Consider the following 23,659-nt stretch of genomic DNA (forward strand, 5'->3'; position numbering starts at 1 on the left):
CCGGGACAAACTTGACCCCCGGTCGATCCGGTGTGTCTTTCTTGGTTATTCGCGCACTCAAAAAGGGTATAAGTGTTACTCACCTTCTCTTCGTCGTCACTTTGTGTGTGCTGATGTCACCTTTAATGAGTCATTGCCCTTCTTCTCGGGTACGCCTGAGTCTAAGTATGTTATTCCTGTCGATGTTCCTCCTATTCCTGTGCCACCTATGCAGGTATATGTTCGTCGGCGACATGTGTTAACAGCCCCACCGGTGCCTACCACTGCGCCTCCTTCGTCTCAAGATCCGGTTCCTTCACCACCACCACCACCACCACCACCATCACCTCCTATTGCTCTTCGCAAAGGTATTCGGTCTTGCACTTCTCATCCTATTACTCGGTTTGTTTCCTATGATCATCTGTCTCCATCCCTTCGTGCTTTTACTACTTCTGTTTCGTCCATTTCTGTTCCTCACACTGTTCCAGAGGCCTTATCTGTTTCTGAGTGGCGGACAGCAATGGAGGCTGAGATGTCTGCTCTTCATGACAATGGTACTTGGGACCTGGTTCCTCTTCCGCCAGGAAAGTCTCCCGTTGGATGTCGATGGGTCTTTACAGTCAAGTATAATCCGGATGGCACAGTCGAACGGTACAAGGCCCGTCTTGTGGCCAAAGGCTATACCCAGACGTATGGCGTTGTTTATGCGGAGACTTTTTCTCCGATGGCCAAAATTTCCTCTATTCGGGTTCTTATTTCTATGGCCGCTAATCTTGGTTGGCCCTTATTTCAGTTGGATGTCAAGAATGCGTTTCTCCATGGTGATCTGCTCGAGGAGGTATATATGGAGCAACCTCCTGGATTCGTTGCTCAGGGGGAGCGTTCTCAAGTGTGTCGCCTTTGCAAAGCTCTTTATGGTCTTAAGCAGTCACCTCGAGCTTGGTTTGGCAGGTTTAGTGATGCTGTGTTGCAGTTTGGTATGCGTCGCTCTCATTCTGATCATTCTGTCTTTTCTATTCAGTCCGATCGGGGAAAAGTAGTGTTGATTGTGTATGTGGATGATATCATTATTACTGGGGATGATCAGAAAGGTATTGATGAGCTAAAACACTTTTTACAACGTCAGTTTCACACCAAAGATTTGGGTAAGCTGCGATATTTCTTGGGTATTGAGGTAGCAAGATCCAAGGAGGGGATTAGTCTATCCCAAAGAACGTATACGCTGGATATTCTAGAGGAGACTGGTTTATTGGGAGCAAAACCCGTGGAGACTCCTATGGATCCAAACGTCAAACTGTGTGTCGATCAGGGGGAGATATTTCCTCATCCAGACCGTTATCGTCGCTTGGTAGGCAAATTGAATTATCTCACCAATACACGACCTGATATCTCATTTGCTGTCAGTATGATAAGTCAGTTCATGTCAGCCCCTCGTCTTCCCCATTGGGAAGCTTGTCTTCGTGTTGTGAAATATCTCAAGGCTAATCCTGGACGTGGTCTATTCTATCGTTCAAATGGTCATTTGCGTGTCGAGGCCTTTACTGATGCTGATTGGGCAGGATCACCATCTGATAGACGGTCAACAACTGGATACTGCACTTTTGTTGGTGGAAATCTAGTTACCTGGAAGAGCAAGAAACAAACTGTTGTTGATCGGTCCAGTGCTGAAGTAGAATATCGTGCCATGGCTCATACTACATGTGAGGTTGTATGGTTGAGAGCTTTGCTTGAGGAGTTGGGGTTTAGCGTACGGTTACCTATTCCTATGTATTGTGATAATCAGGGGCAGCAATACATATCGCTTCGAATCCGGTATTTCATGAGAGAACCAAACATATTGAAGTAGATTGTCATATTGTTTGGGAGAAGATAGATAGTGGCGTGTTGGCTACCCCTTTTGTGTCTACAGGAGCTCAATTGGCAGATATCTTCACCAAACCGTTATTTAAACCACGTTTAGAGTTATTATGTAACAAGCTGGGATTCTGTGATATTTATTCTCCAACTTGAGGGGGAGTGTTAGAATAGTTAGTCTTTGTCCCACATCGGATAGTTGGAGTTATGTAATAAGTCACTAAGTAATATAAATAAAAGCTCTCTCTTGTGTTAGGGTTAATTAACACCCTAAACACTTCTTTCTCATTCTCTAAACAACAAGCCCAATTACATTACCTCGTTCAAAAGGGAGTTTGACTCACACTGGCTGATGGAACATAACTGATTCGTATGGCTTGATTCCGAGCTGGGTAATAGTCAAACAAAATATATCAGACAACTGTCTTAAACCTGAATTTGGATTTGAATGGATAGGAAAGAAGCACAATATTTAGCATCCATGAACAACTAAAACAGTGAGGAAATTTGTATGACTTGAGTTCTTTCCATTATGGGTCGACTTATTAAGAAGGTAAAACCTGTCAACGACTAGTACGGGTTGCATATACCACATTTAGTGGTATCTTATGTACATATGAATGTACGGATCCATTTTATAGTCCAAATTTATAACCTTATGCAAAACCATAGAGTTATATAGGGGGGACAAAATGGACTGGTCTCACATCTTACTAAACTTTCTTGATTTAAAAGGCAACTAGATAAACAATTGTACATAAACTGAAGTTGCCAACACTTCGAATAAACCCATCACGAAAATGGCGAACACAAGTACTATTATGTTCTGCACGCAAAAAGAAAATAAATTGATATAAAGGAATGCAAAATGTTTTTAGACTTGTAACAAAGTTCCATCTATATATGCAAAACATATGGCCTCCTTGCTCTTTCAGTATTTTACATTCTCGTGAACATAACGTGGACTTCTATACAGAACACCACTTCACTCAATGAGGTACTTACCAAAAACCAAAAAAAAAACAAAGAAAAGAAAAAGAAATTTTGCTTGTAGGTGGAGTCGTCAATGACTGATGAAAGATAATAATACACTGAGGGAATAGTAAATCATGTCTCCTTGTTGCCTAGAAGAAATCTTCTCTATTATGAAGCATCTCTATCCAGTTAGAAGCCTCAATACTAATTGTTATTCGTCATAAAGGGAAAGGAGAAAGAGGTCTCTCTCGTGCCATCTATCTATATAAATCTATGCATGCATATAAATGTACCAACTAACAAATATGTCAACAGTTACCCTTCTGTGACATGTAACTGAGCAAGGAATATCTTGAAAATCTGGTATTTGGAATGAAACTACAAGTTAATGCACAAGGTATATTATCTGAACAGACTGTTGAATGTTGTGACACAAATCCAATAGACAAGACTTCCTACAGCTTGAAGGCAAGACGGATGAGGTGAGGTGAGGGTCAAAACCATGGACCAGGCCCACATCGCTTGGTGAGTGAAAGTTAAGGTGTCATATGACTGTAAACTTGAGACCTAGAAGTAGAAACATTTTAAAGTTGATCAGGTATTCAGGTGCAACACAAAATTGACAAGAATGAACCGTATGGGGTCAGGTCTATACAAATGGTATGAGAACTTACACCACCTGAAATGCCAGTGCATTCCCATGGGGGAGCTGTGATTGGATGAGTTCCAAGAGCTCCATATGACCACATGCTTGGGTGTGCTCAGGAGCTTGATGTGGTTTAGCGGGTCTGAAATGGGGACATTGTGGGCCTTGTGGCCATTTAGGGGGCCAATTGTCCCAAGCCTTCTTGAGCTTGAGGCCAAGACGGATGGGGTGAGGTGGTAATTACACTTCCATCACCCTATTTTGTTCCACAAGGTTAGTGAAAAGGTATATCATGTGAGCTTAGAACCTACACAGTTCTACGCCCTTTGAAATTGGACTGGTGCAACGTAAAGCAGACAAACAGTGTGCAAAGGAAATGAAAGAAAACAGGATTGCTACACATTCTGTTATGATTTCACAAAGAAAACAGGACAAATCAAACTAACGGGGCAGTAAGATGACAAAGAAACTGCTACCTATAATTGTAGTCCTTAACAACAAAATATACTGGCGGTCCTACTCTCAGGTACTCTGACACATTATTGAAATACCCCTGCAGAAAACAAAACTATAATCCACAATACATAGCAAACTCATGAAACAGCACAGTCACATCTAAAAAGATAAACCTGAAGATAGGAGTCTCGAGGAAGAGCAATCTGCTGCTCCAATCCAGGTTCAATCCTTGTGCATAACGCCTGCAAAGGAAAAAGAACAATCAAAATGTAACTAACAAAATGATACAGAAGACTGAACAACTAGAACATAGAAGAACACAACAAAGAGAAAGAAATCTGGCTTACAATGCTTGCTAAAGCAAATCCAGCAAAGACAGCAATAACAACAACTTTGACACCCCAGAGGCCAAGGACACGGGCATGAACTTCCTACAAAATAAAAATTATCTAGAACGTATGAGAAGATTGTAGAAAATTGAGAGTATACATTTAGTTGTCGAAGTGCATCTTCCAAATACTATCCTGCTTAAGACTATGAAGAAAAGATAATATCATCTTATTCAATAAATGTGTGGTTCCTCATCCTAACTTGTATGGACCTGACAGAATTTAAGCTGGATGCCATTTTAGCCCAGCAAAACATTAATGTACAAATCAACATGCTAGTTTTAAATAACCACTCACAATTGCATGTTCTCGTTCACCTTCCTCTCCTTTTTAAATGAGAAAAAGAAAAAGAAAACGTAAAACCACTGGGCCCCAAAACCAGTCTGGACACCCAGTGGATTTAGATTGGTGATAGCACATTTCCAAAACCAACAGATAATGTTGATACTGTTAGATTTCTTGGAGGGTTCCAACCTAAAACCAATTGGCAATAGGTGGAGTAGCCTCTAGAATTTATTAACCAAGCTTGGGTGGCTTAGATGAGCGATGTGGGACAAGTCTAACACTCCCCCTCACGTGCAGCCCGGATGCACGTGGAGGTGACAGACCAGAAGCCGACTGACTGACTCGGGCGACAGAGATGACAGAGACTTTCCCACGAGAGGTGAGGCCACCCAAGACCTAGCTCTGATACCATGTTAGATTTCTTGGAGGGTTCCAACCTAAAACCAATTGGCTATAGGTGGAGTAGCCTCTAGAATTTATTAACCAAGCTTGGGTGGCTTAGATGAGCGATGTGGGACAAGTCTAACAGATACTGATATTGAAACTTAGATACTTCCAATCTAGTACAGGTTAGTCCTAGAATATGCTACTCTCTCTCTCTCTCTCTCTCTCTCTCTCTCTCTCAACTGATAATGTTGGTGCTGATATTGAAACTTAGATACTTCCAATCTAGTACAGGTTAGTCCTTAAAATGATAGCTCCCTGCCTAGAATATGCTTCTCTCTCTCTCTCTCTCTCTCTCTCTCTCTCTCTCTCTCTCACACACACGAACACCACTCTCTTGGTTAACTGTTTTGGCAACTAAAGTTCTGGCACAACCAAAGATCATGAACCTACACCTTATTGTGCACACACGCCCCTACAATTCTGTTTCTCGTTTTTTTAAAAATCGGATGCGCCCTTCTTGGAAAGCGTAACACTCGGGTTTTGTGGTATGCACCCAAGGAACCGAACTTTAAACGTTTGCTACGTTGTTTGATTTTGAAAAGGCATAGACTGGTCCATCGTCACCTTCAATATCTGAGGTTCGGGAGCCAGGTTACGAGAGGGGAAGGATTTTATGGCACCCCTCTCGCCCAATCCGGAGATCGGTCTCTACTCGGGCATTTTGTAAAACATTTATATTTTTCTCTCATTAATCATTTTTTTGGCCAATTAGGGCGGGGGAACAGTTAAAGGGGGATTAAAACTGTAGCAAGTTGTATTTATGTGACAAAATGTGATGGATGCTTTTTGAAATAGTATAGATTGAAAACAGACTTCCGTGAGCGTTTTAAACAAACTGGAAAAAACATTGATCCGGAATGACGTGCGCAAGAAGAAGTCTGCATGCACTGGCCAAACCACTGCATGAAGGTTTCACCTGCGCACGCCACACAAAGATGGGCGTACTCCAGTAAGCCTAAAACCACAGCTCTTATTTTCAACCCTCTGGGCTCTGGAAAGAACCAGTGCACACCCAGGACAAACCACGCAGTTTATATAACAAGATATGTACAGATACAGACAGCAGGCATAGACTTAAAGGTATAAAATAAACATAACACCCCATAAACAGTGTGGAGGAAATAAACAGATGCCAAGACCTAGCTGCCATGCAAGGGCCAGCCACTGGGCCAGACATCACTGCCGTACACCAATGCCAGGGTATCGTACGCCAGTAACATCTTTTGTCCAGTGTTTGGCTTTACATCTTCTGGGCTCTGGAACGTGACCAGAAGACATCCAAAGGCATTCCAAAATAACAGAAATAATATTAAGAAAGTAAAACTAGCAACTTTAACTATGAAAAGCAGTAAACTCGTTATTAGGCATGCTCACAGTGATGAATAGACAAGAAATAAAGCATAAAACAAAGATCCAAACCCTAGTTCACAACTGGAGTACGCCAGTTCCGAAGGGCTCCGAACTGGAGTACGCCAGTTACTAACTGGAGTATGCCAGTTTCAGACAGATCCCAGACAGACCAAGTTAAAAGAAATTGTACATAATGCCAAGGACCGGCGCACGCCGATTATAGTCAGAAACGATTTTTTTTGAAATCTTTCTAGCTTTAGGGCCAAAACTGGTATTGATTACCAGCCTTGACCCCGCCACCCCCCAGGGATCACAACAGAAAGCAGTACAAAGGTGTATACCTTTGGTTTTGAGGTTTGAGAGATGTTTGAGCTTTGAACTTGAGGGTTGGATGATGGAGGGTGATGGATGTTTTGGCTGTAAGAGGTGTATGGAGGGGTCTCTTGTTTACTCTTTCAATGGATGAAAGAAGAGCAAGCAAGAAAACCAAGAAAAGGGAAAGAAATAGACTTGGAACTAGCAACCAAACTTGAAACTTGAAGAGCCAACCTCTTGAAAGACTAATGGAGGGGGTATATATAGGGGAAAAGGGAGAGAGAGGGGTTAAGGCCAGTCAAAGGGACTGGTGCCTTAGCCCTTAAGACTTCCTTTTCATTGGATGAGAGGAAAAGGTGATGGGATGGGTGTAAGAAATGTCCCCTGGCGAAGACTGCTTTTTTGACGGATTAAAAAGTTCTCATGTGCTGTAGACCCCTACCCATGGCTTCTACATGCTGAAAAACACAAGTTTGACCAGAGGTTTGACTGGCGTACTCCAGTTCGGGCTTGATCAACTGTCAAAGTTGACCGATGACTGACACGTGGCAGAGGACCGACGCACGCCAGTTGAGTACCAGCATATGTAAGTTGGGTTTTGCTGAGGCCTTTTGGTTTTGGTTTAAAGAATTTGAAAGGATCTGAAAGGGTTTTTGAATTCTCAAAGCTCAAACAAACTAACATTTTCGAGGTGTTCTTGATCCGTTTCATCATCGGGGAATCAAATGCCATAAGTAAACTAATTTGAAAAGTCCAAAATAGGGTGTCTACACTAATATATTCAAGTTCCAAGTCGGTCCACATCTTACTTGAATACCTAATACACCTTTATAAAGCCGCAGACACATATAAGCTCCAACAAGAGTCCGCCAGCAGGAAGTACACCTTAAATAACAACCACACACCATCTTGAGGTTGATTTAGATCGATTGTTAAGTTTTTCCACTCCACTGAACTTACCCTCTTGATTAAAGCAAATGAAAAAGTGTGACTCTCAATTACCTCCATATATCGTTCCACCAGTCCAGGCCTCTTCTGATTTCCTAAAACAATTCAGATGTTTCAATCAGGATAGATGCAAATTCACTAAATGAACAGGATACAAAGCAAGTGTAAGACCATGAAGACAGGGTGTATCTAACCCTATATTAGAGATAGTCCTGGAAAAAAAGAAACAAGAGAAAGTAAAAGCTCATACAAGCACCTTCATCGGATTCCACAGAAGATGGTGGAATTTTTAGGCATGGAAAACAGTCGACCCTGTTATCCTCAGCTCTCAAGAGGTCAAAAACTATCAATGCAACGAAAGCAGTAACTTGCAGAAGGAAGTCCAATAGAACAGCCAAAGCTATACGTCCATAAAACAAAGTGGTCACCAAACAGTAGCTTTCGAGTTAAATCTTAGGACATCAATAATAACTATCTCACCAGCAAACATGGAGAAGATACGGCATGCTGGCATAGAAATAAAGCCTCCAACTGCAAATGCCAGAACCTCAGATAAACTAGCGAGTGTTATCGAAGGACCAACTTCTACGAGAGCATTACTTATTTGGCCTTCTAAACCCAGCTCCTTTGGTTGTCGTTTCACGGCATGCACTAATATACACATGTTATCCACTCCTACCTATAGAAGCAGACAAACATTTGAAGCAGTAGGTTTTTACAACAGAATGCAACATTAGAACAAGATAACACAACAAATCAACTGATGACACAAAAAAATCATCAAGTCTACCCAGGCTTAATTGCAATGAAACAAACCGATTTAGAAGTGTACAGTAGCAACAAATCGGTAAATCACCACACAAAAAACCAAAAGAGGAAGAGAAACAGAAGCCACAACCTGCAAAGGTTTCCAAAGGTATACCAAACGGACTCCCTGTATTAGAGCAGATCATATCAAGATTTTCCATTGGCGTTTCAATCCATAAGTCCAAAAATTCATGAAAGCAACCAATATTGTTAGGTTGTGTACCTCCTCCTTGGGGTAGTTTGTGTTTGAAGCATATCTGATACAAAGAATAGTGGGAGAGGGAGTAAACCTAAGTTACTCATTTATCTTTCACCCAAACTCATTCTCGCATTCCCTTCTCCCCCATCCTCAACTAACTTATTTTATTTGCTAGTATCTAGTTTCAAGTCCAAACATCAACCAATAATGTCCATCTTTTACAGGTACCAACCATAGAGATCCAAATAAATAGGGTCTACAAAAAAAAGGAAGGAGAGAATATGGAAGACCTCCATGTTCCTAACCATTCTATATTGTACCTCATCAAATCTTTCATGGAATTATTAGCATTTCCATACTCGGTCATTAAATTTTGTGCAGAATAAAGCACATAGTACTAAAAGACTATAAGTTGAAGCATATGCAAAGCATCAGCATGTACGCATAACCCATCACTTGATGTATTCTCTTAAGACAATCTTCCTAATCAACTTACCAACTTGAAATTATCAGGATTCATTCTACAACATATACCAGGAGACCAAATACAATTTAATTTCTCAAATTGTCTACGGGTTGCATCCCCTTGATGGCTGCACTTATAACTACATTTACAATTACAGAAAAAGGAAAGTGAATGGAGACCAAATAGTTTCCTCAACAAAACAACAATAACCACTTCCCTGATAGCCAAAAGTAATGAGATAATTGACTTACTGCCAAAACCAGGAAGGGGATGACTTCAATAATGATGAGTGTGGATTTCACGCCAATGGCACTAAAAAATCCGACAGATCCCAGGACAGAAAGAACAACAATCACAACTCCCGAAAGCCCAAGTAACACCTGTGAATCAAGCCATTAAGCATGGAAATGAAAAAAAAACCACGAACACCAAAGCAAAAAAGCTTTACATCACAGGCGCCAAATATATATCAGGAGGGAAATTCAATACTAGGAGGTATCTTTCAAAAATTGAGTCCAATGGAAGTTAGCTAGTTAATCAATAGGGACAGCAAAGGTAGGAATTATAAGTCTAGCATAGTAGCTTTCTTCCAGTTTGGGTAACACCCTCTCATCCCAACAATCTCGCGTGTGACAATTCACTGATGCCTTACAATTTGTCTGCATTGATGGAATTATGGCCTCCTAGCTTTGGGACATTGTTTCCTTGTTTCGACACTAGACAATAAACAAGCCACAACAGGCTTCAACCTGATGTAGTCAATCTTTCACCATATTGCTTCCAACGTAAGTGCCCACAAACAAGCAACACAAATATTCAAAGAAACCCAAATCCACGAACTGCCCCTTAAGGGCCACTGCAATTTACTTGAAGTTAGAGCAAGGTGGATTAATAGAAGTTATTTGAAAAATCTGAAGCCCTTTGGAAACCCCAAAGGTTTCAATGTAAATATCTCAAGTTTGTAGATCTTGAAAGACCGTATAGCGAGTTCTCCAGTAATTTATGCATGACTTTGTCTTCATTATGATCGGGCTAAATGTACTGGATCCTCCGCCAATACAAAAAGGTAGGGGATTCACAAAGTGGTAACATTTTACCTTAGACTTGAAAAGTGGCAGCTCATGTAAAACCTACTAAGGTAGAAATCCCATCCAGTCTATTCATGTATTCTGATTTCTAATCTATAAGATTTTTTTTTGTGATTCATAAACTGTTTACAATACTTACGTAAATTACAGATTTGATCTAAACCAATAATATGAAGAGTAACACTGATTCTACTCTTATGGTCCATGAGCAACAAAGATCTTACACCGATATATAATGATGGAGAAGGCAACCTGAAAAAAGGTGGAAGTCATACCTTGGTTGAAATGTAGAACGTAGACAAACGTGGTACATCTCCCAAGGTCACTGATATATAAGCGAACATAACAAGGTAGCTTATCTGGTAATTGAGATTGGGCAAGAAGAGTAAGATAAAATTGTCAGAAGCAATTAGGGTCATAAGTGCCTAATCGTAGACAATGGTTCATTTAAATAGTCTTTAGTACAGGACTACTAAAAGAGAGGAACTTCAGCCAATGAACATGTGATAACCATACCAACACAATTTCCCATGACTTACCAGTATTGTCACAACATCTGCCGTGCTTTCTCTTTTCAATTCTTCCTCAATTGAGCTCTCAGATGAAAATGCAAGAGTGAGATTGCTAGACTGCACCATTGGCAACAGCTGCTCCTGTCATCACAATTTGTTCATCATGTTGCACATGTGAGCATCCAAACAATATCCTAATCACTGATTTGAGGAAAATTTTATTGGAGAGAGAGAGAGAGAATATGACAAAACAGACAACCAAGAAGAAGTATAGTGGTTGATTTTTTTATTTTTTTTTAAAGAGGAGTATAGTGATTGATTAAGGAAACATCTTTTCCTTACTAGTGCAAATATCAATGCCTTTATGGCAGAAGTTCACACACTTTATTCAGGTCTAAAATATCAAGTATGGAGGAACATCATGGCTTTTGCCTGAGTGGGAGCATGGTGCACTACTGCACTGAGTACGAACTCTTATAGGAACAAAATAAATGTCAGGAATTTTTCCACCAAAAGACCAATTATAGCAGTCTTTCGGACTGTCTGTCAATAATCCTCTTCAACATCCCAATGAGCCATCATGAACCCATGTAGGAGGATCGTCATCATCTTATTTAACATTTTACAGGAACAGTTTTTAGGATATCATTGGTTTTTCCTAGAAGAGCCTGAGTCATTCTTGCTGGGATGCCAGGGTGGAAACGAGAGGCACAACTTTCAGTTCATCTATTCCTAAGTGAATTATTTGGATTTCAGGGAACCAAACAGAACCTCTTACGGAAAATGGCAAAAAAATTCTTTAATTGCTATTTTGAACAATTGGGTCTTTAGAGAGGATTACTCCTTACATTAAGAAGTTTTAGGATTTCTTTAACTTGGAAATGAGAGGAGTGTGAGATTTTTGTGTCCTTTTCAGATCTTAGCACAGGCTTTTGGTTGTCGTATATGAGCTGCATCCCCTTCTGGTGTTTTTAATAGCAAATTTTACTCTTAAAAAAGCAACTGTTTCTAGATACAATAAGTTAAAAACTATTACTCAAGATAGCACCTACATACAACCACTGGAAAATTTATCAACTCTCTCAAGCGATTTTATGATGGAGATAATAATCTATTGGCAGGGGGTGTTCAGCACTAAGTCAAAATATCATAAATAACAAATAAACTGTGCCCCTTTTATAGTGCTTTAAACACACCACAAAATCTACAATATGAAGAGACAAGGTAACTATTATTGACTCGAATGCACATCTCAAACCTTCACTAACTGTATGAAAGCCTTCTCCCAAGCCACTGCTTTCCCATTCTCATTGTGCCCTTCATCAAATGCATTGTTTACAGGGTAGGTTACGATAAATGCAGAAGCCTGAAAATGAAAGATCACCATTTAAGAACTGTATTTTCAATAGTTGAATCACAGAGATGGAACAAGTGCCTCAAGAGACAGCATACAACAATTATGTACTCCTACAACTAAAAGGAATGAAATATACCTCAGAGTAGTTAGTCCCTGAAAATCCCCCAAGCACAGTGCTTGGGTCCAGGGGGGCCTTAAAAGCACTCATACATGTGTCTGAGGAAGTGTAATGCTGAAAGTTGGGAGGAATTGGTTAATGTACTGAAAAATATGTACAAGTATTACATAATGCCATGCTACTTCAGTTTTCAGTTAGAAGGTACACAATAGGTATCTATCCTATCACACTTGAATTGTTAATCATGGCAACCGCGTCCTATATGTAAAGATCTTTTGTTGTTGGCACTCTCTTTAGACTCAACTGCCCAAAAGAAACTTGACATAAAAAAAAAAAAATTTAATTTGTGGTTTTCCTATCAGAGAACAATAAACAGATTGGCCCAGATTCCAAAATAGCAGCCATTACCTTTATTGCGAGTTCTTGCCAGTTGCCAAAAGAAATTTCATATTAAGAAGGTTTTTCTCCCAAAACCAACGGGTTTGCTTTAACAATCTAAAGCAATTTTTTGTTGTTTTTCTAGAATGGTATACGTCTCTGTTTGCAAAAAAAAACCATAGAAACCCCCTTTTTCTCGGAATGGAAAAATAAAACATGTACCTGTGCAGGTCCCGGGTTACAAAATTTTAATGAACCCAATGCGAACATAGAACTGAAGCAGGAATCGACAAACACAGTGGGAAAAGGCAACAACACAACCAAACTAGTGAAAGCTTGAGTCACAAGGTTTCCATTAACGTGCCCACACCAATGAAGGCTGATAGCCACTGTTGCAAACTTGCAACTGTAAATAGCTAAGGACAACTGTTCTAGAAAACGCCCTTTCCCCACAGATGTTACTTTTCCTTAATTCAATTTGACACAACTATATCCATTGAAACTAAGTGGTGTTCAGCTTTAAAAGCCTGGGTAGGAAGAATTTCAAGAACCCTTTCTTGGTAAGGCAGTATGAATTGACAGAATATCAGAAATGTATAACAAAGTGATTAATTGTCATGAGGCTGGAGAAAGAAAGACGTTGTGCAATCAAGACCAACACATAACTTCTACAATCTCCATAAAGCAACTAGTTGGCAACCATGAAAGCGCATTCAAGAGAATGAAACAATTTTGTGTTCTGACTTGAGACCCAATCTCTAACAATCATCAATTCCGAAAGTTTTACCATGCTTTCTAACTTCACACTTCAGCCCTCTCCTAGACTCTGGAGTCTGGAATTAACTCATTTTAAGCCTCACTGGCTCAGAAAAACTATTTTGGAATTGATTTCAAACTCAGAAAGAATACTTTGCATGCACATTACAGTTTACGATAAACCTTAATACTGTTCATTGCAGTAAGAAAAGTCTACGTCATCAGACCATAGTCAATGGTCTTATCTCTTTTATTTCCACCGTGAGCCTTTCAACATTACTTTTCACAAACCTAACGTTTTCCAGAAAGGTGATGCCTAATGTGAAGAACAATTTGTGAAAAAAAGGAGAGTCACTTCAATGATTGTCATCAAATTAGTGTCCATTGAATCATCATCGTTAACTACATCATGAGCAGCCAAAAGAATGAGTCCTCTCAACGAAATATCTGATTATTGCTATTAAGTGGCAATTATTGATCTAGAACATAGAGTTAACCAAGCAATACAATTAGTTAACTCTCAATCAAGCTAACTAAATTACGAAGAACAAGAAAAAGCTAACTAAATTATCAGCGGAAAAGAAGAAGATGGAAGTCATAGTGACACCTGAAAACAGTATTCAGCATGTGCAACTCCCCCATAATCATCAAAATTATCAGGATCCATTTTGAAATACTGTCACAAAAAATTATTCCACGTTAACACTTGAAAAACAGATACAAATTTAGCACAGTAGCAAATGCACCAGTTTCAGTAGACCCAAGGGACTTCAATAAGCAAACAGTCACCAATATTGTACCAGAAAAATGAAAACAAATTAAAAAAAAAACAGTTCAAGGGACTACTCAAGCTGTTTAGTAAAAAGAGAATGTAGGAAGTGTAATGCTACAAGTATACCACTGGCCCTATAACTTGTCGGAAACAAACAATATGGCCTTAAGCCCAAAATAGTTACAAATTGCAATTGCCCACATGGATCACTAATTATCATGTCTCTCTTTCATGCCCACACGATGTGGGATGAATGGGATTAACTGTTTAGAGATATGAGTTTATAAAAAGAGGAAGCTATCGAATTGACCAGACAAGTGAAAAGGGAAACGAGTATGTCAAAACAATGCAATACAACAGAAATAATAACAAAAAGGTAACAAATACAGCAAAGGATCGCCAGTGTTGAATAGTCAAATTCTATGAGTTGAAAAAATGTTATATAGAACTTGCAAAAAAGGTAGGGAATTTAAGTACATTAAGATCATAAATGGTGAATACGAGAGAGTGGCAGTAATAAATGGTGAAGACAAGCCTCAGTAGCGATGGAGAAGTTATGTTGAACAGTTAATTTCATGGAAACCTCTTTGAAAACTGGAGAACCTGTAAGACAATTTGAGTGGCGCAATCTTCGCCTAGAGGCTTCAAGCAAATATCAGTCAGAGATACCGGACTGCCCGAATAATTTGCACGGATTCCATTGACCTGGCAAAAACAGAAGAATACATATCATCGCCCAACTCAATTTACACATGTTTCCCCATTTATACAGAAAGCTAGACTGAAAAAAAAACCTTCTCTTGGATATCAAAGAGTAACTGGATATTATTCTCTGTCACAATACTACTCGATTTCCCATGGTCCAAGTCCGGTGTTGTTGCTATTATGAGCTGACAAGGAAAAAAAAAAATCCATTAGCATGCCACTTGTTTTGAATGGCAAGTCCAGGACACAAGAATTTCGAGTTATCCCACATGTAATAATTGTGAATTAGGGAGAAACTTGTCCAAAGATGAACCAGATGATATCCAGAGATCAAGATCACACTTTCATTTTTAAGAGTAACATTACCATAAGCCTTCCCCAGGTCCCAGTGTTACAATACATTTTCACCAAAAGTATCCTAGGTATAAACTACTTTCTTTTCATTTTTCCGATAAGTGTCCAAGCATTTAAACTATTGATTGACTAAAAACATTACATGCAGAAGACACCTGAAAATTAAGCATAATCCAGGAATCTGAATTCAAGGTAACTTGTCCCACCTTTCAATTTAATTGAATTTTTAGCACGTAAATATTACAGATACAAGAAAGGCATTTCAATTCACAAGCTTCCTTCAAGTTAATCCAGCACCCCAGCCCACATTGCAATAATTCTCTTAGCCAATACTAGCAAATGAAACACCTGCTCGAATTATCCTGAACAAGTTTAGCCCGTTCAGGTATGTTGGCTCAATTGTTATCAAGGATGGAGAGATTCCTGATGATGCAACACAAAGAGTACCGATTTGATGGGTCAACTGGCCAAGTGCTTCGGAAATGTTGTGTGACCACAAGATACCCACAAATTTGAAGTGGAATTTATACCGTGCTGCGATAAGGCCAGCCATTAAACAGCACAAACTGTTCGACTACTAAGAAACAACATGCAAGTAAGGTCAGTGTAACTAAAATGAGAATGTTGAGATAGATGCGTGGTAAGACTTTGCGAAATAGAATTAGAAACAAAAACATTCGCGGAATGGTAGGGAAGCACTGGTAGAAGATAAGATGAGAGAAAGGTTTGCATGTGCCTATCGTACAATGCAGTAGTAGTTAGAAGGAGAAATATGGTTACGGTAGAGGGTAACACTACAGAGAGGGTAGACCAAAACTGACATTAGAGGCGCTAGTTCGAAAGGATTTAGGTTTTTTGAATACAACAGAACACGATGCCCTTGACAGAGCTCAACAGATTCATGGGGCCAACCACTTTGATTGGGACTTCAGGCTCAGTTTGTCTTGGTTTAGTAAATTATGCCCATTCAGACTGCTCACCTTGGTGACCCTTGCTATTTCCCCATCAAGACATGCTTGAAGACCAACGGTTGGCCAAGTGAACAAGGAGCTCCCACATAAATGAAGCGGGTAGTCTTGTCACTGCAAAATATAACTTCCCAGTCCCCTATTCCCTTCCTACCACACTAAAAAGTTTAAGACATGCTTAGCTGTTAAGCTACTTTTGAATGAATCTGGAATAATCATCAGCAGAAAAAAAGAAGAGAAAAAAGAATGACTTAGTTTCAACTTGAACTTCTCCCCGCTCGGTCAACAAGCAAAGAGAGAGAATGTCTATGTTCAGACCAACTTAATCAGAGAGGCGTCTAAACGGGTGTTATCTCTGTATTTTTTGAATTGGACACAATGGATACAAGTGTCCACTATCAAGTCACAATGGAAGACATGTTTGCTGTTCTTTTTTTAAATGTTAATAAGTTTTTTTGGCAGGCAAATCAGTAATTAATGTGGAAAAACAACACAAGAAAAAACGCTTAAACCAGTTGAAGAACACATTCAACAATCAAAGAATACCCATATGGATGCCAACCTCACCCATCTGAAAGCTGTTCGGATAGAATATTTATATGCATAACGAAGAAACCATAGACCAAGAACTTCCTAACCAAGTAGGCTCCTATCTTAGTATCTTACTGTTTTCTAACCATCATGTCTTGTGCCAGTGTCACCATCTGTGCTTCTTAGGTAATCAGGCTTACATCCGTACGCAATTGAACATGCTAGCTCCGTTAAATATATAGTCAAGTACGTTAGCAAAAATTCATGCCCTAAAATGTAGTTTCACCTAGGAATCAGTTTGACTTCTCCAAAAAACATGGGTCAGTGAGGAGACATGCCACTGACACAGATTTCGATTAAAAACCATAGACAATTCTTCCCCTGGTCTAACTTTTTGGAAGTTCTCAAATACTCCATCTTTACATGGCAGTTTTGGTATTGGTAACAACAACAATAAACAAACAAACAAATAACAGCAAGATCGTCCAAGAGGCGGTAAAAATCCTGACAAGAATTCAAATTGGAAAACCAACAATACAAGAGCCCTTCATAAACCAACTTCAATTGAACATGATGTGCTCAAATAGGTATTCGGAAAAGCGAAAGTATTAAGGAACTACCAACAATATCATTCGGAGTGCTTTGCTCAAACTTAATCACAGGAAATGGTCAAAAGAACGTGCATAAAAGAACATGGGAAGGGGACATAAGAACATGGGAAGGGGACATAGGTAAGTCCTGGATATGTGTAGATGACAAAAATATACATTTTTTACAAGAACTGCACAAGATGAGAAACAAAAAGGGAAAAGAACATGAATGAAACCTGTTCAATTCTGTAAAAAGGAGCTAGGTGGCTGTCAAAGAAGTGCTTCTCTTCTGCTGCCCTACTCCCATGACCTACCCACAGCTGCAAAAATAGGCATGTAAGAAATCATTACTTAGTAATAGAGTGACAGCAATGCACTTTTCCAGATAAGCAAATGTCATCAGTTTTGCCATTAAAGGCCTATGTCAACCTGAATATATCAAATTATAGTTAACAGACGGGGTAGCAACATGCAGATCCTCGTATCTTTCAAAGGTTAAGCTCTACTGAGGCTCAAGTAGAGGCTTGGATTGAGAATGATATTAGACCTTCACTGAGTTCTTAGAGGGCTGTTAGAAGAACTGTTGCTAATGAGATCACTTGCTCCAAATGGTCCATTAGTCACAGAATCTTTGGAACCAAAAATGCAGTTTTAATTTCCCCTTTTGTTTGCTTTGCCCTCTGTATTTTGGAGCTGGTTTGGTTGTGTTCATTGTTCTTTTCTGGGGTATGCCCCTTAGCTCTTGTTTGATCAAGTTTGTTCAATAACATCTTTAACTTACCCCCAAAAAAAAAAAACATGCAGATTCTCAGCAGTTTCAGCAATTCAGCAGACCCACAATCGGTTAGTACAAAACAATAACTGCAAAAAACATGGTCTTTCCAACTTGGCTGACTATGAAATTTCAGACTTTGTGCGCGTATCTTCACGGCAATTGTTCTCAGGACTCAACACAGCTTTGGAAAAGCCAGCTAGAAAGAAGACAGTTGCCAGAAAACCCCAGAACAGTACTCTACAGAAAGAGGCTAGTTGAGCAAGCAAGGCTGCTTCTGAAGCAGAATGTGTTAATCCCACTGTAACACCACAGAGATATTCTTGCACTCTAATTGGAGGAAGGAGGCACATATGAGCTTAATAACTGCTTAAATTACATAGTAACAAGCTTCTTACCCTCAACAAATAAATCCAAAAAAAAAAACCCTAAGTTTCAAAAGAGGAAAATTGAGTAAAGAATTAATTGCACATCAAACCATATATCAACTTACGGATAACGTCTTGTCGTTCACATGTTCAAACACTACAAAGAGGAGTGGACGTTATTTAAGTATATAAGCACATTGTATACAGAAGATTCATGAATCGATATTTGAAAGAAAGTTTCGCAAGGAAAGATCCTCCAACAGAACTCTTTACAATAGAAATAATATGATACCTTCTCAGGCCGTGTCTCCACCTCAAAACGGATGAGACCAAGACACAGTATAAGAACAACCACCAACGATGAACACAACACAAGACAAGGATGCCTAGCAACCCACGTTCCATATTTCCTGAACGCAGTATCCAAAACGACTTAGCACATAGATAAACTGCGGAAACTACAGAAAAACATGGAAAATAGAGGATAGGTGCTGACCTGAAAAAACTAGCCATGTAACCTTGAAGAAGAGAAAGTTGAACTTCACTTGTCACTTGAGAGACCCCCTCATGCACCTGATGGTTACCAAAACGAAAACAATGCATAAAAAAATCAGAAAACAGATAAAACGAGTAACAAAGACTGACAACTGACAAGTCTAAATTGTTAACCACCACATCATCTCAAAGCTTCCACCAACAATAGCACTTGTTACACGGTCTTGGGTAGAACTCAACCAAACCCTAGTTCTGCTGATCTGATTTCTATGATTTCTTCTTCTAAAACTGATCATGTTAGAGCTTGTCCCACATTGATTAATTATAACCTCCAAAACTAGTATATGAGCCTGGGCAGCCTCTCCATTCATGGCCAATTAGTTTTGAGTTGGATGCTTTGATAGATCAAATCAGTGAACTTAACAAAACTAAAAATTATGCGAAAAATGGAATAAAATTCTGCAATTTTCCAAAAAACGACCAACAATTAAAATAGTACGATTAAATCTTGAACTATTTCTCCCAACAGGGGAAAAGAAAGGTCTTGAACTATATCAAATGCTCACACACCCAACTACATAGTACTACATATTAAAAATCAAAGAGAAGACATGGAAGTAAATGTAAATTGAATACATGGCATACTCGTTTGTACAAATACATCTACGCTCATAGTTACATCTTAAGGAGTTTCAATCAAATAAAACATAAAGCTAATGCAGACCATCATCAATTAATCACAATTTTTAGTTGGTAAATGGTAAGTAAGAAGAGATAAACTGATCATAGCCTTGATAAATAAAGCATGGACGAAAGACATCTACGGCTAGCAAGATGGAATTACTCATAATAATATAACCTGAGTTAGAAAAGCAGTGCAAAAGTCAACCCCTACACTCAACTAACACTCATGAATCAACACCAACAGACTTGAGGATCTCCAAAATCCAGTAAACAAAGGCATGAATGTCATTACAGATGCAATGAGGACCAACAAGATAAAGACGAGTTAAAGTTACAAGAAAGCACCTTCATCTCATCCTTTCGCACATGACCATTGTTGATTTCACCTTCATCTGCATAATTCAATAATGGTGTCATGCTAGATGAAGATATCCTCCTTTCTCGCCTCCGATGAAACAAAGCCCATCCAAAAAGTGCAGATACCAAAATAATGTAAAAGATTGCCAATGAAAACTCTACACATTTGACCTGCAAGCATCAAATAAAAATCTTAGGCCATTTCATGAAATACAGTCATGAATCATGACACAAGTCACACATGGAGCTCCTAATAGATAACTACTTTTACAATACCATGAAGTCATCAAATCGTGAATTACTATAACAGCCAGTATGTTTCCGAAAATCCAAACCTTAAGAGACCCGATACTGATGGAGCATGGATCCTTTTCGTGGGGGGAAGGGGGTTCTAAGTCTGAGCACACAGGAGACGCAGGGCAATCCCCACAAGAGCATCCCAATGAAGTGTCACCACAAGAATAAACAGATACGTTCATGAGCTCCATGCTGGATGCTTCAGGAGGCCTTGACCGAAAGGTAATGGCATAAGGTGACCCAGGCAAACCAAGATCTGCTTGCTGACCAATAAATGCAAACCATTCTGGCAAACGAAAATTAAAGACATAAAGTACTCAAAAAAAAGCACACACTAGCATCCAATCATGCAAGCAATTAAGGTATTGATAACCACAAGGATACAAAGGCATTCAGACTCCAATAAAGCCACGATGCAACTTAATTCCGAACTGTGGAAAATTGAAAAAAGTATCCAATTTCCTGTTCTAAGATTTATAACAGCAGTTCATCTCAATGCCAACATGAGTTTAATACTATCCTCGTGAGTGGATATATGAGGGGCTTAAAGGGGGGGTGAGGGGAAGAAGAGAGAACCAGCTGCAAACTGAAAGCATAAGTTACCTCTAAAAGTTTGAGCGCCTGCACCAACAAATTCTAACGCCCTTGTATTCATGGTTCCAAACTTTACATCTTTGCAGGAGTTGTATAACCCTTCTCCAAAAGTATCAGTTACAAAAAAGTCAATGCCATCAACAGTCAGGTTGCCGCTCCCCTGAGAAACAGAACATTAAGTCACGAGTAGGTAAACTGTAAGCATGACACAAAAATATCGATATACTAGCTACATACGGGGAAGGATGAAAACTTACTTGAAAAGCACATTGGTAATTACATTTTCTGCACTACAAACAAAACACATCCTCAAATCGTAAGACTAGTATACCTTACCTTGGAACTGGAAGTCACATTGATGAATAAACTCTGATTTGGGGAACATGACATCTCACAGAAAAGATTTAGAAAGTTCCTCAAGCATGCTGGGCAGCCTACAAGGAAAGGAACTGCCTGCAGAAATTGAACGGATTAAGAAATATGTAAATCCTATCAGAGGGAGAAATACTAGTTAGTACTTGTAACATTCTCAGCTGAAGATGGTTCACATGGCAAACACTGCTCTAAAATGTCAAACACATCCCATGTCTAGCTCAACTGCCTAGTGTCTTACTCACAACTCTCATATAAATGTAGAGGAGTCCATGTATCTCTGTAAAAACAGGACAGTGCCACCATTCTCTAAGTAAACAACTAAACCCTAATAGGCTAATACAGATAAAATACAGGGGTGAATGTCTGCAGTTGACTTTTAACTCCAAGAAAACACTTAAATAAAATAAAATATAGAATGTTCACTTCTTACTTGTTGAACTTGTGCACGCAATGTCTCAAATTGAGCCTTTGTACAACAAACATTTCCGCTTATTGTTGGACACAAGCTTTGGACTCTCTCGGAAAACAACTTATCAGGCTGCAAAGGATACAAAACCATGATCAAGAACCATCACACATTGAAGGATGCAAAACTTTTGATTTACAAGTAGAATGAAAAGCAAAACACAACAAGCCATCAAATTTTAATTACGTGGGAAAAGAGAAAGTGAGAAAAAGATCAAGCTGCTGATATAAATGGCAGAAAATTGGAACTGAGATAAATCCTACATACCCTCACAGATGGGGAACCATAAGGACAGTTCAAAACTTTGCCGTCACTTCGTTCTCCACAAATATCATACATTGCACAGTATTCTTCAGAATGCCTATCCCTGATCAGAAGATCAAGCACAATAATTCCTCAAAAACACCCCCCCAAAAAAATGATGAAATATGTAAAATTGGCCTAGCAACATTCAGCTATCAATTATCCTATAGGACCAGAGATCATCATTACATTCAATTAGCCAGCTATTGCAGCAAAGTAACCAGCTAACAGCCAAGGGAACCCAACACATAAACAGTTCCATCATTTTCTGTTTATGTCAACGAAAGATGCTAACCAAACTTGTGTACTAGAGGATGTGAAAAGTGTATTGAGATGTGTAAAATGTTGGGCATACGGTGTCACAGCCCAATCAGCTATTGTTAGTAACACTGTATATCAGAAGCTCTCAAGAAATTTGTTTTCTTGGGGAACATGGTATTCACAAGCTTCACTATAGTCTTACTCATAAAGATAATTGGAAGTTGAAACCTTAATATGTTATACCCACTAGAATTGGAACCTGCTTGACGCATGAGCATGATGAAGTACGTTCACTCACAAGTTTGAATGGTTAAGGTAGAAATGAATGACAACATTAACTGCTATTAGATGGGAAGCTAGTAGGATTGGGGAGTAGAGAAAAATAAAGACAAGGAGAGAAGGAAGTAAGAAGTTATTTAACTATAGCTTTCAATCAAATGTCCCATTAGGATGTAAGAATCTAAAACAAAAGTGGTAGGGGGAATGTAAGGTACACAAATTATGAAATATATATGTACACATTAGTAACAGTATATAAACGTTCCACATACATGCATTATGCATATACAAATACATGTAGCAACTAAATTTTCAATTAAAGGCATCCAATCCACGCAAATCATGTGAGGGAAAGCGAGGATAGGACTGAGCCTAAGGAAAACAACAAACAAGCAATGATGGAGATCAAAAAAGTAATTTTATCTTACCCACTGGAAGTAGAAAGAAATTGAGCATCACCATTCTCTGATGGTAATAAAGAAGCAAATGTGGAGATCTGCAGCAGAAGCAAAAGTGTGGAGAGAAGTAAACAAAATAAGCATACCAAAACTGACGGGTAAAAGAAAAGCTAAAGAATAATTCTCGGAAATACAATCGGAGTGGAGTATTGAAAACGTTAGGCAGGAGTAGAGTAGATAAGGTCAGTAAAGTGAAGAAGCCTCATCAGATTGCAGAGGCCAGCTATATATATAATATAAGTATGGATGTAATTACGGGAACAAATCGATTAAAGCAGTTGGTTCGATCATAAAAACTAGAAAGTGTGGAAAAGGGAATGGAAGCCTTGCCTGTAAGAACAAGAGGATTGAAAGAGAGAGAAGACGGAAAGAGGAAAGCGATTTCCGGTGAGAGAAAGCCATCGTCTTCTTCCCCGTCATTTATGACAACAAAGCCAAGCCTTCAATACTGGTGTTCCGCAGCACCGCTACTCCGGATTTTTATACTGTAAAATAATAATAATAATGGAGTTGTTTTCTGGGAAAATTTCAAAAAAACTCCTGAACTTTCTGACAACTCGCAAAAAAACACCTGAACTTTCATTATTAACAAAAAAACATCTAAACTTAGCATTCCGTTAACAATTAGACTCCTGCCGTCCAATTCCTTTAGTTTGTAACGGATGGAGCTAACGGAAGGCGTTAACTTTTTTTTTTTTTACTTTT

General features: G+C 39.1%; 2 protein-coding genes across 5 annotated transcripts in view; both read right to left on the reverse strand.

The window, feature by feature from the left end:
* LOC131307759 (SEC1 family transport protein SLY1) overlaps window positions 1–9,340 on the reverse strand; it is an 83,669-nt gene extending 74,329 nt beyond the window's left edge. The window contains exon 1 of the mRNA XM_058334436.1: window positions 9,330–9,340. The gene's annotated coding sequence lies outside the window, so the exon portion shown is untranslated. The remainder of the gene's footprint in view (window positions 1–9,329) is intronic.
* Window positions 1–23,423, reverse strand: part of LOC131307755 (uncharacterized) — a 36,072-nt gene extending 12,649 nt beyond the window's left edge. Inside the window, exons 1-26 of one of the 4 annotated variants that reach the window (XM_058334421.1) lie at window positions 23,285–23,423; window positions 22,925–22,992; window positions 21,921–22,020; window positions 21,618–21,725; window positions 21,149–21,265; window positions 20,822–20,972; window positions 20,257–20,504; window positions 19,910–20,092; window positions 18,882–18,958; window positions 18,678–18,795; window positions 17,482–17,565; window positions 14,892–14,987; window positions 14,701–14,802; window positions 13,933–14,001; window positions 12,210–12,305; window positions 11,975–12,082; window positions 10,744–10,857; window positions 10,480–10,563; window positions 9,368–9,496; window positions 8,125–8,323; window positions 7,901–8,044; window positions 7,699–7,739; window positions 4,258–4,341; window positions 4,084–4,152; window positions 3,931–4,007; window positions 2,152–2,221 (exon numbers count right to left, since the gene is read on the reverse strand). In XM_058334421.1, the coding sequence (XP_058190404.1) occupies window positions 2,152–2,221; window positions 3,931–4,007; window positions 4,084–4,152; window positions 4,258–4,341; window positions 7,699–7,739; window positions 7,901–8,044; window positions 8,125–8,323; window positions 9,368–9,496; window positions 10,480–10,563; window positions 10,744–10,857; window positions 11,975–12,082; window positions 12,210–12,305; window positions 13,933–14,001; window positions 14,701–14,802; window positions 14,892–14,987; window positions 17,482–17,565; window positions 18,678–18,795; window positions 18,882–18,958; window positions 19,910–20,092; window positions 20,257–20,504; window positions 20,822–20,972; window positions 21,149–21,265; window positions 21,618–21,725; window positions 21,921–22,020; window positions 22,925–22,992; window positions 23,285–23,374 (2,826 nt within the window). In that variant the 5' untranslated portion in view covers window positions 23,375–23,423. Of the gene's footprint in view, window positions 1–2,151; window positions 2,222–3,930; window positions 4,008–4,083; window positions 4,153–4,257; window positions 4,342–7,698; window positions 7,740–7,900; window positions 8,045–8,124; window positions 8,324–9,367; window positions 9,497–10,479; window positions 10,564–10,743; window positions 10,858–11,974; window positions 12,083–12,209; window positions 12,306–13,932; window positions 14,002–14,700; window positions 14,803–14,891; window positions 14,988–17,481; window positions 17,566–18,677; window positions 18,796–18,881; window positions 18,959–19,909; window positions 20,093–20,256; window positions 20,505–20,821; window positions 20,973–21,143; window positions 21,266–21,617; window positions 21,726–21,920; window positions 22,021–22,924; window positions 22,993–23,088; window positions 23,145–23,284 lie in introns of those variants that run through there. The other 3 variants (XM_058334422.1, XM_058334423.1, XM_058334424.1) reach the window with 3 other exon arrangements.
* Window positions 23,424–23,659: the final 236 nt, after the last annotated feature.

This window comes from Rhododendron vialii, chromosome 11a, assembly GCF_030253575.1.
Source record: "Rhododendron vialii isolate Sample 1 chromosome 11a, ASM3025357v1".
Taxonomy (NCBI): Eukaryota; Viridiplantae; Streptophyta; class Magnoliopsida; order Ericales; family Ericaceae; genus Rhododendron; species Rhododendron vialii.